At 45.3% G+C, this 16,697-nt stretch overlaps 1 protein-coding gene across 1 annotated transcript in view; it reads right to left on the reverse strand.

The window, feature by feature from the left end:
- LOC115171538 (tumor necrosis factor receptor superfamily member 16-like) overlaps positions 1-16,697 on the reverse strand; it is a 45,668-nt gene that overhangs the window by 17,309 nt on the left and 11,662 nt on the right. The window contains exon 3 of the mRNA XM_029728469.1: positions 12,508-12,870. Within this exon, the coding sequence (XP_029584329.1) occupies positions 12,508-12,870 (363 nt within the window). The remainder of the gene's footprint in view (positions 1-12,507; positions 12,871-16,697) is intronic.

Consider the following 16,697-nt stretch of genomic DNA (forward strand, 5'->3'; position numbering starts at 1 on the left):
TCTTTTTGCGAGGCATTGGAAAACCTCCCGGGTCTTTGTGGTTGAATCTGTGTTTGAAATTCACTGCTCAACTGAGGGCCATTAAAGATAATTGTATGTGTGGGGTACAGAAATGAGGTAGTCGTTCAAAAATCATGCTAAACACTATTGTTGCGCACAGAGTGAGTCCATGCAACTTATTATGTGACTTGTTAAGCAGATTTTTACTCCTGAATTTTTTTAGGCTTGCCATAACAAAGGGGTTGATTGCATATTGACTCAAATACATTTCAGCATTTCATTTTTAATTAATTTGTCCAACAACAAAGAAAGTATAGAAACATAATTCCACTTTGACATTATGGGGTATTGTGTGTAGGCCAGTGACAAAAGATCTCAATTTAATAAATTTTAAATTCAGGCTGTAACACAACAAAATATGGAAAAAGTCAAGGCACTGTATTCCCTCCTTGGTTCCTTGCAGTCAAGTTGGGGTGGAGGACAGTTATCAAACACACCACACGCACAATGACCTCTTTATCTATCAGAGAACACTCTCCCACTGTCTCATTACGGCCTCTCTCTATCTGCCTAGGCCTCTTGTAAACACCACACACACACACGCACGCACACACACAGACAGACAGACACTTCTCTCTCCCCGGATTAAATTATTCAAGTTGGCGTTCTGCTTTCCATAGAGAGTGAGATTTAATAGGGAGAGTGTGGGTAGAGAGAGAGTCAGAAAGGGACAGTATTAAGAGAGTGTATTGGAGCGATGAGGAGAGTGGGGGAGAGAGGAGGGAAGGGGGAGAAAGGAGGTGAGAGGATGGAGGAGTAGAGGAACAGAAGCCCTGCTGTAAAGTGCTCTGATTAGCAGGAGTAATTACACTGCAGCAGTGAAGGCACTGAATGACCCACTCCTCCCCTCATCCCTTTTCCCCCTCTTTTCCCTTGGCCTAACCACTCAAGGCTGCTCGGGGAGAAAGGGAAGGAGAGATGGAGGAGAAGAGAGGCTGAGAGAGAGAGAGTGGGGGAAGAGATAAGGAGGGAGAGACAAAGAATTTCTCCCTATTTATCTAAGAAGGGTCTGTAGGTGATAAGCTGAGTCATGAACAGCTAAACTTTAGTGTTTAAGGAATTGTGCAATAACCCTGTCTCACACACAGTCTGCACACTCACCAACACACACAACCGCATGGTGGAGGAGAGACAGTTGAGCTGAGAGATGGAGAGGAACAGAGAGGGAAGGAGAGAGAGAGAGAGATGTGAGCTGAGAGAGGATGAGAGAGAGAGAGAGTTGTGAGCTGAGAGAGGATGAGAGAGAGAGAGAGATGTGAGCTGAGAGAGGATGAGAGAGAGAGAGTTGTGAGCTGAGAGAGGATGAGAGAGAGAGAGAGAGATGTGAGCTGAGAGAGGATGAGAGAGAGATAGAGAGATGTGAGCTGAGAGAGGATGAGAGAGAGAGAGAGTTGTGAGCTGAGAGAGGAGAGAGAGAGAGTTGTGAGCTGAGAGAGGATGAGAGAGAGAGTTGTGAGCTGAGAGAGGATGAGAGAGAGAGAGAGATGTGAGCTGAGAGAGGATGAGAGAGAGAGAGTTGTGAGCTGAGAGAGGATGAGAGAGAGAGAGTTGTGAGCTGAGAGAGGATGAGAGAGAGAGAGAGAGATGTGAGCTGAGAGAGGATGAGAGAGAGAGAGAGAGATGTGAGCTGAGAGAGGATGAGAGAGAGAGAGAGTTGTGAGCTGAGAGAGGATGAGAGAGAGAGATGTGAGCTGAGAGAGGATGAGAGAGAGAGAGAGTTGTGAGCTGAGAGAGGATGAGAGAGAGAGAGAGATGTGAGCTGAGAGAGGATGAGAGAGAGAGAGAGATGTGAGCTGAGAGAGGATGAGAGAGAGAGAGAGATGTGAGCTGAGAGAGGATGAGAGAGAGAGAGAGTTGTGAGCTGAGAGAGGATGAGAGAGAGAGAGAGAGATGTGAGCTGAGAGAGGATGAGAGAGAGAGAGAGTTGTGAGCTGAGAGAGGATGAGAGAGAGAGAGTTGTGAGCTGAGAGAGGATGAGAGAGAGATAGTTGTGAGCTGAGAGAGGATGAGAGAGAGAGAGAGATGTGAGCTGAGAGAGGATGAGAGAGAGAGAGAGAGATGTGAGCTGAGAGAGGATGAGAGAGAGAGTTGTGAGCTGAGAGAGGATGAGAGAGAGAGAGTTGTGAGCTGAGAGAGGATGAGAGAGAGAGAAAGATGTGAGCTGAGAGAAGATGAGAGAGAGAGAGAGAGTTGTGAGCTGAGAGAGGATGAGAGAGAGAGAGAGAGATGTGAGCTGAGAGAGGATGAGAGAGAGAGAGTTGTGAGCTGAGAGAGGATGAGAGAGAGAGAGTTGTGAGCTGAGAGAGGATGAGAGAGAGAGAGATGTGAGCTGAGAGAGGATGAGAGAGAGAGAGAGATGTGAGCTGAGAGAGGATGAGAGAGAGAGAGTTGTGAGCTGAGAGAGGATGAGAGAGAGAGAGAGAGAGAGAGATGTGAGCTGAGAGAGGATGAGAGAGAGAGAGAGTTGTGAGCTGAGAGAGATAAAGACTGCGAGAGAGAGAGAGAGAGAGAGAGAGATGTGAGCAGAGAGAGATAAAGAGAGAGGGAGAGAGAGAGAGAGATGTGAGCAGAGAGAGATAAAGAGAGAGGGAGAGAGATAGAGAGATGTGAGCAGAGAGAGATAAAGAGAGAGGGAGAGAGAGAGAGTGTCTGTCTAAGTCCGTGTGGGTCTTGCAGAGTGTTCGGTGCTCATAAAGGTCAGCCAGCGAAACCTGAGTGTGAGCAGGAGAAACCCCAGCACTCTTATCGACCCTCCAGTCCACACAGAACAGCACATCTGATGCCCCCCCCCTCTCTCTCATCATTCTCTCATTGTGAGTGATCGCCACTTGGAAACAGCTGGATATGAAGGGAGTATGTGAAAATGCCTGCTGCAGCTACTTAAACACACACACGTGCACACACACATTTGAGCACACACACACACACACACACACACACACACACACACACACACACACACACACACACACACACACACACACACACAGTGTCAGCAAGATTGAAATCTAGTATCACACACATTGACTGAGTTAGACTCAATCAGATCAAGCGTTAACTGCCGAAGTCTGGATAATTTTTTACTGCAAAAATGGTTTGAATGGTCCACTGGCTCCCAGAGGCAAGATTTTGATTGGATGTTGTGTTTCAAGAACCCTCCCCCACACGCCCATAGAAGGGGTGCTGTGTGTTATGTGCGTCACTGTTATCCCATCCTGTAGCTCTAACTCCAAAAAGTTTTGGGACACAGTAAAGTCCATAGAGAATAAGAGTACCTCCACCCTGCCCACTGCACTGAGGCTAGGAAACACTGTCACCACCGATAAATCCACGATAATCGAGAATTTCAATAAGCATTTCTCTACGGCTGGCCATGCTTTTGTCGTGTCTTTGGCTATGCCGGATTAAGTGATATGACATGCTATTCTATAAAATAATTTCTCTGTAATTAATTTTACCTGATTAAGCTAATCAGGTTAATGTAATTAACTAGAAAGTCGGGGGCAACACGAAATAATGTTTATAGAGCTGTTATCTTCCGAATTATCTCTTAAAGACCTGGTAATCTTTTACATCAATAGCAGTCAATATTTAATCGTCACTTTATTCAGTCTCATCTGAAAGTTGTAAATTCTTGGTTATCTTCACGAACCCTGGCTAACAAGTTGAATCAGCAATACAAAATTTGGTTAAATTATTTATTTACTAAATACCTAAATAATCACACAGAATTACATCTACCCAGAATGGATCATACATTGATTACAAATTGTCATAAAGAAAACGTCCTTAGTGGACGGAACAGATATGACGGCTGGTTACACAAAGAAAAGGGGGTTGGGTTTGATTGAAAGAGCGGGAAGACTGAGGAACAAAGGGAGAAGCTATGTGTCTATCGGGCCGTAGGCAGCTAGTCTATCGTAAATACAGAATCTTATGCATTCTAAATAACCGGCCATTTGGAAAATGCAGTAAATATTTACTCTGAGCTGCGCTTCAATCGGTTGGTCGTAAATGGGCGGCGGGTTGTCCAGCATGGATCTCTGGTCCTCTGAAGACTGTCTAGTGGTGAACTGGAGCATGGTAGAATGGATACTCTGTCCGTCCTCTCCTAGCCTACGTTTAGCGGGCGGAGGGGGTAGCACTTCTTTAGTGAATAAGAGTTCAAAGTTCATACCAAGTTGCCATATTTTTAAGCTCATGCTATATTCTGGCTGGTATAGTCGAAATTCATCCTTCCGGCGTGTAGGTCGTCACCTTCACATTGAAATTTGATGCCAATTTCGTTAGGTTCTTGCGAATTTTGGCTTAGTTCTGTAGGTGGTCTTTGTCCTTTCAACTTGGGGACTGCCAGTCCGCACGTCCTCGGAACAGCAAGTTACATTTTCATCAAGGGGCTTATATAGGATTGGGAGAGAGGGCCGTGTTTCATAGTTTACAACCACTGTCTGTTCACATGGGCGGGGCCACTGAGTTGGCAGAGTTTACTCTATGACAAACCGTTCTCTCATTAAGAAGCTAAATTACATTTCATCTTTTCACAAATAGTTTCATATTTAAACATTTAAATGGCACAACGATTCCATGTGAATCTGATAACTATAATGTGTAGACTTTCCAAGATACAGTTTATGTCGTCCTATCATCAGTAATCATTTCTCAGACGCCAACTGAACTGACATCATATTCATTAAGTACAAACGCATATTTTCAACTGGTTGGATTACCGAAATACGGTTCCGTTTCCCATCTTTTTATGTCACCAGACTCTCTCTCAATGTTAACAAAGGGATTTTAAATAGTCACATCGGTAGAGAGAGGAAAAAGGGGAAAGGTATTTATGGGGTTCATAAACCTCCCCCCTCAGGCCAACGTCATGACACTTTCCTCCTGGCTACCCCAACCCCAGCCAACAGCTCCGCCCCCCCGCAGCTACTCGCCCAAGCCTCCCCAGCTTCTCCTTCACCCAAATCCAGATAGCTGATGTTCTGAAAGAGCTGCAAACCTGGATCCGTACAAATCAGCTGGGCTAGACAATCTGGACCCTTTCTTTCTACACCTCCAATTGACTCAAATTATGTCAATTAGCCTATCAGAAGCTTCTAAAGCCATGACATCATTTTCTGGAATTTTCCAAGCTGTTTAAATTAGTATATGTAAACTTCTGATCCACTGGAATTGTGATATAGTGAATTATAAGTGAAATAATCTGTCTGTAAACAATTGTTGGAAAAATAACTTGTGTCATGCACAAAGTATATGTCCTAACCGACTTGCCAAAACTATAGTTTGTTCACAAGAAACTTGTGGAGCGGTTGAAAAATGAGTTTTAATGACTCCAACATAAGTGTATGTAAACTTCCGACTTCAACTGTACATCTGGCCCTTCTTTGGACAATGTGTTAACAAACCTCCAAACGAGCTTCATTTGAGAAACCAAGGCTGTTGAGTCTGCCGATAAGATAAGGGTATGTTTGGCACCGTGAGAGATGGAGGCTTTGTTGCGAAATAAGAAGCCAATTCTAGATTTTATTTTGGATTGGAGATGCTTAATGTGAGTCTGGAAAGAGACTTTACAGTCTAGCCAGACACCTAGGTATTTGTAGTTGTCCACATATTCTAAGTCAGAACCGTCCAGAGTGGTGATGCTAGACGGGCGAGTGGGTGCGGGCAGCGATCGGTTGAAGAGCATGCATTTAGTTTTACTAGCATTTAAGAGCAGTTGGAGGCCACGGAAGGAGTGTTGCATGGCATTACATTAAGAGGAAAATACTGCTCTTCAGAAATACAATGAATGAAAATACGCCATTTTAGACACCTCAAACAGGTTTCCCACATTTGCATCCTTACTCAATAAACGCATCCCAACAAGAAGCAATTCATTATCATTCACATACATATCTTCCACTACAATTTTAGACAATTTCAACTACTGTTCTCCATTCAGAACATTTGTCTTCACCAAATTTGCTCGACGTGCTGCTTGATTTCAACTCAGCATCCACTTCCGCCATCTTCCCATACTCTAGTCGACACATTGAAATGAAAATGGACATGTAAATGTTGCATCATCTGCTCAGATGACAGATAAACCAATACATGTATTGACCAAAATTACTCATTGATATTGGTATGAGTGGGTTCATGTTGTTTTATAGATCTACACAAGCTGCGGTATGCTATTTAGAGTTGATGGACTAGACTTTCCATTGCAACAATGATGTAATTTAATTTAACGTAGCTACAACAAGCTTTGGCTCAAAGCAGCCTCATAAATATTTTCAGTCAGACATTCATGTTTGCCACACAGAGTTGAAATGTCTAGCCAACATTTTGAATTGAATAACATTGCTTGTGCACTTCAGAGCTGTAACGATTTAACGCTTTGGTTAAAGGCAAGTATAAACGCATACTAGTAGTAGTCATCATTCCTGCTGGAGAGTCGACACATTCTGGGTGACGCAAAACAATGTCAACATCTCACTGGCTTCTTCTCTGGCGAGCTCTCATTGGCTATTGCTGATCACAGTTCTAAAAGCTTGTTGTTACACATCTCACACTACAAGAGCATTGCAAATTTTGCTCCGATAAAATCAAACATGTTTGAAAATATTGGGATGTCTGGGACTGCTCGAAGATGAGATTGGTAGCCCTCAGATTGCGTCTCTGACCTGCTCAAGTTAAATGAGCGTTGGTGATGGCTGTGCGCCCTGAGTAGGCAACGACATGGGGATTTTGTCTCAGATTTCAGGGACAGCTAAAATTGTGTAGTGTACACCCAGCATAACTCAATTGAACTGCTAATTAGCTGACTTTACACACTGTTAAGCTAAGTGAATTAAATGTCATCAGCTAGCAAACTTCCTATTAGCTAGCTATCTTGATGTAATCATTGTTAATTAAAAACACAGTCTCCAAATGCATTTGTAAATAATAACCATGAAATTGAATCTCCAGCTGTCAGTAAAGGGGGAGTGTAGGCTACTGGACAGGGCAGGTCATTTTGTGGCAGGACATTATGAAAAGATTGTCCAGTTCCAGTACCGAGATGGGAAAAGTTTGAGGACAGCGAGATAATAGCAACATAATATTCTGTGCTGTGTAATTGAAGTATAATGAAGCCTGTTTCTTTGTGATGTTTTCTGTCTTCAGATATGGAACGCTGTGAAAGCCTGTTTGTGTCACACCCTGATCTGTTTCACCTGTCTTTGTGATGGTCTCCACCCCCCTCCAGGTGTAGCCCATCTCCCGCATTATCCACTGTGTATTTATACACGTGTTCTCTGTTTGTCTGTTGCTAGTTCGTTTTATTCATAAAACCTACCAGCATTTGTTCGCCTGCTCCTGCCTGTTTTCTTGCTCCTGTTTTCTAGCCCTTCCCGGTGTTGACCGTTCTGCCTGTCCTGACCCTGAGACTGCCTGCCGTTTTGTACCTTACCCCACCGTTCTGGATTATTGACCCCTGCCTGCGCTGACCCTGAGACTGCCTGCCGTTCTGGACCCTTTACACACTCTCTGGATTATTGACCACTGCCTGCCTTGACCTGGCATTTGCCTGCCCCTGTTGTTGTAATAGACTTTTGTTGCTTCGACACAGTCTGCATCTGGGTCTTACCTAAACGTGATAGTTTGCCGATGAAGAGAGAGGTCCAAATGAATGTTCCAAGAGACTAGGGGTATATCCTATATGCCATGGGTCATTGTGGCTAGCTACTTCTTGTCCCTCATGCTAGCCTTTACAACCAAATATCACTTCTGAAATGTCAACATTTTAAATATTGACATGGCCAGCATTGTAGACCATTTCTCCCCTCTTGCTGCAGATTTAACTGATCTAGAAATAACAGAGAAATGCTGTGAAAACCAGCGTGCTGTAAACGTTCTCAAATGTTTTGTCACCACTGCTTGTTTTGTCGATTTTTTTTTTGTCCTCATGCACTGCTGCTACTAATCTGGTGAGCACCAAATCCACAAGCAGCTCATTAAACCTAAAGTGAACATTGCCATTGACTGCACGGAGTCACGTTATGAGAAATTTCATGCAGCCTTGTTTACAAGTTCGAACATAGGAATGTGACATGTAATCTACACCTCGATTAGGCTGATAGAAATCCTCATTATGTAGCTTCTTTAGCTGACTTCTGCCAAGGAACTTCCCCAGACCTTGGTTCGCTATGGGGCTAACCAGCGATAGCCAACACCCGCATAGCTGATGTTTTGGCCATTGGAGCTGTCAAATAGGTGAGCTTCTGCTCTTGTAATCATTGTCACGAAGCCACACCCATCCCACTCACGTTAAAAGTTCAGAACAAGAAAGTCTAGGCTGTATAGAAATAATGAAGCTCAAATGAAATCACTATACAAAATAATGAGGATGTTTCCGTGTGACCTTATGGGTGTATGACTGTGGCTCCTTTCACATGCCAGAGTCCCCCTGACACACCACACAGGGCAGGGTCAGCCAGAGCCACCCCATACTGCCACTACTGTCCCTAGCACTGTCCTTAGTCCTGTCCGTGGCCAGTGGAACACAACACAGGGTCACAGAGAAGAAGACAGAGCCCCGAGGTCAGAGGTGAGAGGTGCTCTGGTTGTGTGCTCCCTTTAACTCCACTGCTGGTGGTCCTCTATATGGTACAGCACAAGGCTGCATTGTACCCTACTGTACATCACTCATAATAGAAGGCCTGACATAGATGTTCGCTCACTGTATGAGGCACACATGGTGCGGTTTGACTGGATTTCTGAAGTCCATATGACTCTGACGCAACTTATGAGTGATATAAGTGATATTCCCAATTCTCATATTTACTACTTTATTGTTTTAGAGTCAGTGAGAGAGAGAGAAAGATAACACTGTATATAGACATATGACATTTGAAAGGTCTTTATTCTTTTGGAACTTCTGTGAGTGTAATGTTTACTGTACATTTGTATTGTTTATTTCACTTATGTTTATTATCTAGTTCACTTGCTTTAGCAATGTTAACATATGTTTCCCATGACAATAAAGCCCTTGAATTGAATTGAGAGAGAAGAAGGTAGTGAGGAAAACAGAGAAGGGAAGAGAGGACACAATCTCTTACACTTTCATGTCTGGACATGTTCATGTGATTATTAATTGGGAAGGTTCTGGACTGGTTCATGTGATTATGAATTGGGAAGGTTCTGGACTGGTTCATGTGATTATTAATTGGGAAGGTTCTGGACATGGTCATGTGATTATTAATTGGGAAGGTTCTGGACATGTTCATGTGATTATTAATTGGGAAGGTTCTGGACTGGTTCATGTGATTATTAATTGGGAAGGTTCTGGACTGGTTCATGTGATTATTAATTGGGAAGGTTCTGGACATGTTCATGTGATTATTAATTGGGAAGGTTCTGGACTTGTTCATGTGATTATTAATTGGGAAGGTTCTGGACTTGTTCATGTGATTATTAATTGGGAAGGTTCTGGACATGTTCATGTGATTATTAATTGGGAAGGTTCTGGACATGTTCATGTGATTATGAATTGGGAAGGTTCTGGACATGTTCATGTGATTATTAATTGGGAAGGTTCTGGACTGGTTCATGTGATTATGAATTGGGAAGGTTCTGGACTGGTTCATGTGATTATTAATTGGGAAGGTTCTGGACATGGTCATGTGATTATTAATTGGGAAGGTTCTGGACATGTTCATGTGATTATTAATTGGGAAGGTTCTGGACTGGTTCATGTGATTATTAATTGGGAAGGTTCTGGACTGGTTCATGTGATTATTAATTGGGAAGGTTCTGGACATGTTCATGTGATTATTAATTGGGAAGGTTCTGGACTTGTTCATGTGATTATTAATTGGGAAGGTTCTGGACTTGTTCATGTGATTATTAATTGGGAAGGTTCTGGACATGTTCATGTGATTATTAATTGGGAAGGTTCTGGACATGTTCATGTGATTATGAATTGGGAAGGTTCTGGACATGTTCATGTGATTATTAATTGGGAAGGTTCTGGACATGTTCATGTGATTATGAATTGGGAAGGTTCTGGACATGTTCATGTGATTATGAATTGGGAAGGTTCTGGACACGTTCATGTGATTATGAATTGGGAAGGTTCTGGACATGTTCATGTGATTATTAATTGGGAAGGTTCTGGACATGTTCATGTGATTATGAATTGGGAAGGTTCTGGACTTGTTCATGTGATTATGAATTGGGAAGGTTCTGGACTTGTTCATGTGGTTATTAATTGGGAAGGTTCTGGACATGTTCATGTGATTATTAATTGGAAAGGTTCTGGACATTCTACTACTGTCTCTACTACTTCTACTGTCTCTCTGTCTCTCTCACTCTTTCGATCTCTTTCGATCTCTTTCTGTCTATCGGTCTATGTGTCTCTCTCTCTCTTCTCTCATTTGAATCTCCCTCTCTCTGAACAGAGATGTCCCTGGCTGATCAGAAGCAGGTGGTTCTGCCTTTTTGAGAACCCAGAAACAGCTGTCAGTGAGGAGGAGGAGTCTGCCTCCTAAATGACACTTTACTCACTATGTAGTGTGCTACTTTTGACCAGGACACGCTACGGGCTCTGGTTAAAAGCAATTCACTATATAGGGAATAGGGTGCCATTTTGGACATAGCCTATGTGTGGGTGAGAGAGTGTTTCCTCCTCTCCTGATCTTTCTGGGTTTATCTTTTCTCAGTCTGTTTCACAACTAACTGAGAACTGCCAAGAGATGACAGAACATTAAAAGAAGAGCGGTTTATGACCCCCATCTGCCTGACAAGCATCTCCAGCACAGTGTAGCAGGTGTCCATGGATAACACACTTGCATATGCAACGTGGCATTTCTGGCCCAGGCAGCATCCAAGCCCAGCACACAAACCTCATCCAAGACCCCCATCCAAAAAGTAACTAATCCTAGTAAGTGTCCAAGTTCCAAATTTCCAAACCTAATATCCAAAACCATTACGGAAATCTTGTTTCCAAAACCCAAAATGAATGTCCATGATCCAAAACCAATATCAAGCTTTATTTGTATCACCTTTACGAAACGTTGGAACATTCTAGTCCTACTGTACCAAAGGTCATCTGGAGGTGGCGTTAAGGACTTCTGTTATAAAGTTGATCATTTCCTTCATACAGTATATTTACTGGAACTCAAACCTGCTGGTCCCATAAACCTAACCCAGCCTGTGGAGCCAACCCTGGTCCCATAAACCTAACCCAGCCTGTGGAGCCAACCCAGGTCCCATAAACCTAACCCAGCCTGTGGAGCCAACCCAGGTCCAATAAACCTAACCCAGCCTGTGGAGCCAACCCAGGTCCCATAAACCTAACCCAGCCTGTGGAGCCAACCCAGGTCCCATAAACCTAACCCAGCCTGTGGAGCCAACCCAGGTCCCATAAACCTAACCCAGCCTGTGGAGCCAACCCAGGTCCCATAAACCAAACCCAGCCTGTGGAGCCAACCCAGGTCCCATAAACTTAACCCAGCCTGTGGAGCCAACCCAGGTCCCATAAACCTAACCCAGCCTGTGGAGCCAACCCAGGTCCCATAAACCTAACCCAGCCTGTGGAGCCAACCCAGGTCCCATAAACCTAACCCAGCCTGTGGAGCCAACCCAGGTCCCATAAACCGAACCCAGCCTGTGGAGCCAACCCAGGTCCCATAAACCTAACCCAGCCTGTGGAGCCAACCCAGGTCCCATAAACCTAACCCAGCCTGTGGAGCCAACCCAGGTCCCATAGACCTAACCCAGCCTGTGGAGCCAACCCAGGTCCCATAAACCTAACCCAGCCTGTGGAGCCAACCCAGGTCCCATAGACCTAACCCAGCCTGTGGAGCCAACCCAGGTCCCATAAACCTAACCCAGCCTGTGGAGCCAACCCTGGTCCCATAAACCTAACCCAGCCTGCTACCAAAGCAGGGAGCTCCATATCTTGTAGCCCTAGCAGCAGTGGACCTCCCAGAGGCTGGGCTTATTATTCACTGACATGGCTGATTTCATGCCACGTCCACCCTGCTGGATTGACAGCTTCCTGGGTATGTGCTCCAGTGCTGCAGCCTGCCCTGTAGTGCATCTGTGTTCACCGTGCCTGCAGAGGGAATACCTGGCCTCTAGTTAGAGTTTGGAGATTATGCACTGTCTCTGTGTTGACACTCCACCACTTCTTGACCTCTGTGACCGCTGTTCTGTTTTTTCTGCCGTCTGACAATTTGGCCTGCATGGCCCTCTGACACTGACTGTAGAACAGACACATGTGGAAGTCACCCCTGTTGACCTTCTAAATTCACATGAGAAAGAAAACATTGTGATAGAGACATACAGGCCTTTACTATACAACCCTGATAGGACAGGAGGGCAAAGGTTACCATAAGTTCCCAGACTTTACTGCTACTGGCTAGCGTGCAGGTTGTGTGTGTGTATGTTGCCGTGAGCGTGCGTTGGTTCTCTTACTGTGGCAGAGGGAGTCGCTGACGGGCGTGCAGGCGCTCAGCTCCACCTCGATGCCCTCATCACATATGGTGCAGGGCAGGCAGGGGTCCAGGGAGCTGTCCCGGTCGGAGTAGGTGTCGTCTATACACTCCTCACACACCGTGTCGTGGTTGTGCTCGCAGTGTGCCAACACGCCCTGGCCCGCCGGGCACACCGTGCAGGGCTCGCAGCGCCCAGACACCTCACTCAGGTAGTAGTTGTAGTCACACACGCAGATGGCATTGTTGGAGTCAGTGCAGGGCGTCTGCATGCGCATCAGACCTGTACACATGGTGCAGGGGATACAGGTGTCTGTGTGGCTGTAGGTCTCTGAGTAGGTCTCACCTGGAGGAGAAGAAAGAAGAAGGGGATAGAGAACGATGAGGGGAGGATGAGACAGAGGGGTGAAGGGGAGAGGGGGATGGAGGGAGGAGAGAGGAAAAATGTATATGAGGAGGAGATGAGAGAGAGAGACAGTCAGTCTAATGACATGAATCATGTTTACTGCTGCTGTGTTCATCGAGAGGGGGGACACAGTGATCCAGTGGGTTCTGGATGATTTGTGTTCTGAGACATGAAAGGTGCTCTTGTTGAGGAAGGAGTCTGAAGCCCGCCGCGCTCATTATTATATTGATCTCTGTGTGGACTGTACCGACTGTACTGTAATGATATAGCTCTCTACTGCTCTGAACAGACGATGAGATGGCCTGTATTCAAAGTTAATCAAGCTGGGTTTGGCACAAATGATCACTGATCATTAGATGCTTGGCCACTCTTCATCATTTTAAAGTATGTTTCAAGCTATTTCTGAAAAGAATACATACGTCTAACAATATTGAGATGTATTAACTTAGCGCACGCCATACGCATGTTTCCCATTGTAAATCAGACTTGTCATGAAACTGTGCGTGTGTGAACAAGCATTATAACTCTGCCAGGAAAACGCCCTCCATTCACCTGACTATAACACCCTTCAACACCCTTTATTTGCTGTATGATTTGGAACTGTTGGAATTGGGCCATGGGACGGCAGTTTCTAAAAGAAAGAGCAATGGCGAATTTGATCACATTTCTGTGGAGGTGTGGGCAGAATGTTTTAGTCTTTTACAGTGACTTTTTCAAACTAAACATGCATGCTGCCTATACTGAGTGACAAACACTTTATCGATTGTAGATTCCAAAATGTTTTAATTAAATGCTACAGCCCACACTTTTTGCAAAAGACTAATTGTTTTGTTTATCAATAGATTCTTGTGTTTCTTCAGTATCTCCTGCCTTGGGTCTCTGAGATGTCGCGCTCCTATCGTACAGCAATACTGTAGCCTATACCCATACTGTCAAGTCTTTTACACAAGCTACCGGTATATTTACTGTGTAGGAAGAATGTATTCATCTTTTTCAGTAATTTATGCTGTATCTAGCTGTAAAGGGCAGTAATTTATGCTGTATCTGGCTGTAAAGGACAATAATTTATTCTGTATCTGGCTGTAAAGGACTGACACTTTCTGACAGAGAAAACGGTGGCCAATTGTTGTGGACTTGTCAACAATGTTTTGATTTCAATTCCATAAATTAAACACATTGATTTTCGTTCTTCTCACTAGCAGCAAATGGTTGAATCTTGTTATTACGTTTTTATGAATAAGCGTGTCCTCATATCCCCCATTTGCACAACATACTTTTTTGCCTGCTTGCAATACAATACTACAACCAATAGAAAATGTGCGTTTTGCGTCCAAACTGGCACACGCATGTTTTGTGGTATATTTTGTAGCTACGTAATGTTTATAAAGGAGGCCTCTGATGACTATTTCCTGAGCCAGTTGTAGTTGTCTTTATGAAGTTCCATTAGTAGAATGTGCTCTTCAGGAATGTTGGTGCTAGAAGTTGAGCCATGAAGGTGTTGACCCCAAACTGGGTTATTCTCATGCTGAGTGTTCTTAGCGGTACAAAATCATCCATTAATATTGCATGTTCTTATAGAATTTTTTTCAGATATAATTGGAACCCTGCTGAATTATTCATAGAGTCTGTTATTTTTGTGGCTATAGGAGATGAGAGTGACGTTTGGCGGGAGAGGAGGGAAGAGGGAGGAGAGGGAGGATAAGAGAGGAGAGGGAGGAGAGGGAAGAGATGAGGAGAGGATAAGAGAGGAGAGGAGAAGAGAGGAGAGGTTTAGAGAGGAGAGGGTGGAGGAGAGGAGAGGATAAGAGAGAACAGGAGAGGAGAGGAGAAGAGAGGAGAGGGTGGAGGAGAGGAGAGGATAAGAGAGAACAGGAGAGGATAAGAGAGAACAGGAGAGGATAAGAGAGGAGAGGAGAAGAGAGGAGAGGGTGGAGGAGAGGAGAGGATAAGAGAGAACAGGAGAGGATAAGAGAGGAGAGGAGAAGAGAGGAGAGGGTGGAGGACAGGAGAGGATAAGAGAGGAGAGGAGGAGACGGTGGAGTGGAGGGGCAGGCTGGTTTGAATAACAGAACAGCGGGATCCCCACCGGATATAGGGTTCCCCAATCCCTCTGTACTCCCGTGTGATGCTCTTCTAAATGGGGAACAGGAGAGAGGAGGCATCTTCTGCAATCTATTCAATGTAGAGCTTTAGAGGCTTCCCTTGCTATTAGAAACAGCAAGTGATGCATGTTTTGTGTGTGTCTGCATCTGTGTGAGAGTACTGTGTGTGTGTGTGTGTGTGCGTGTGTGTGTGTGTGTGTGTGTGTGTGTGTGTGTGTGTGTGTGTGTGTGTGTGTGTGTGTGTGTGTGTGTGTGTGTGTGTGTGTGTGTGTGTGTGTGTGTGTGCACATGTCTGTGTGTGTGTGTGTCAGGACGAGCAGTGAGAAGTGTTGGATGGCAGTTGTTGTGTTCAGTAAGAGAGAGAGAGCGTATTGCTGGTGTGAAAAGCCCTGCAGCAATGTCCCAGCACTTGCCTTGCCTTGTAAGCTCCTCCAGCATGTAAACACTAGCACAGGCTGAGCCTAATATCTCTAACACCTTGTAAACAGCAGCACAGCTTACTACCTTACAACACAGGGTGTCATCTCCCTTACTTTAAACACAGTGGAAACAGAGAATGTGAGAGGTAACGGCATTGAAACATTAGTGGAGGATAAACAGAACAGGATTGGATAAAACAGGCTCATACTGTGAGAACAGGATTGGATAAAACAGGCTCATACTGTGAGAACAGGATTGGATAAAACAGGCTCATACTGTGAGAACAGGATTGGATAAAACAGGCGCATACTGTGAGAACAGGATTGGATAAAACAGGCTCATACTGTGAGAACAGGATGTTATTTCCTCTGAGTTTCCAACTCCAACCATTTGAGGTAACACAGTGAAAAACATTGACGATGGTCCAAAATTGGATGATCCAAACATGACAACATGTTCCAGACCATCAAAAAGACCATCAAATAGTAAATATAAATTCATATGATTGATAAGAGTCAGGGAACATGTGACAGGGAAATGGAGAGACCTGAGGTTGAGCTCCCTCCACTGACAGGTGGTGGCCCAGGTCCTGAGGTTGAGCTCCCTCCACTGACAGGTGGTGGCCCAGGTCCTGAGGTTGAGCTCCCTCCACTGACAGGTGGTGGCCCAGGTCCTGAGGTTGAGCTCCCTCCACTGACAGGTGGTGGCCCAGGACCTGAGGTTGAGCTCCCTCCACTGACAGGTGGTGGCCCAGGTCCTGAGGTTGAGCTCCCTCCACTGACAGGTGGTGGCCCAGGTCCTGAGGTTGAGCTCCCTCCACTGACAGGTGGTGGCCCAGGTCCTGAGGTTGAGCTCCCTCCACTGACAGGTGGTGGCCCAGGTCCTGAGGTTGAGCTCCCTCCACTGACAGGTGGTGGCCCAGGTCCTGAGGTTGAGCTCCCTCCACTGACAGGTGGTGGCCCAGGTCCTGAGGTTGAGCTCCCTCCACTGGCAGGTGGTGGCCCAGGTCCTGGGGTTGAGCTCCCTCCACTGACAGGTGGTGGCCCAGGTCCTGAGGTTGAGCTCCCTCCACTGACAGGTGGTGGCCCAGGTCCTGAGGTTGAGCTCCCTCCACTGACAGGTGGTGGCCCAGGTCCTGGGGTTGAGCTCCCTCCACTGACAGGCGGTGGCCCAGGTCCTGAGGTTGAGCACCCTCCACTGACAGGTGGAGGCCCAGGTCCTGAGGTTGAGCTCCCTCCACTGACA

The sequence above is a fragment of the Salmo trutta genome, chromosome 32, assembly GCF_901001165.1.
Source record: "Salmo trutta chromosome 32, fSalTru1.1, whole genome shotgun sequence".
NCBI classification, from domain to species: Eukaryota; Metazoa; Chordata; class Actinopteri; order Salmoniformes; family Salmonidae; genus Salmo; species Salmo trutta.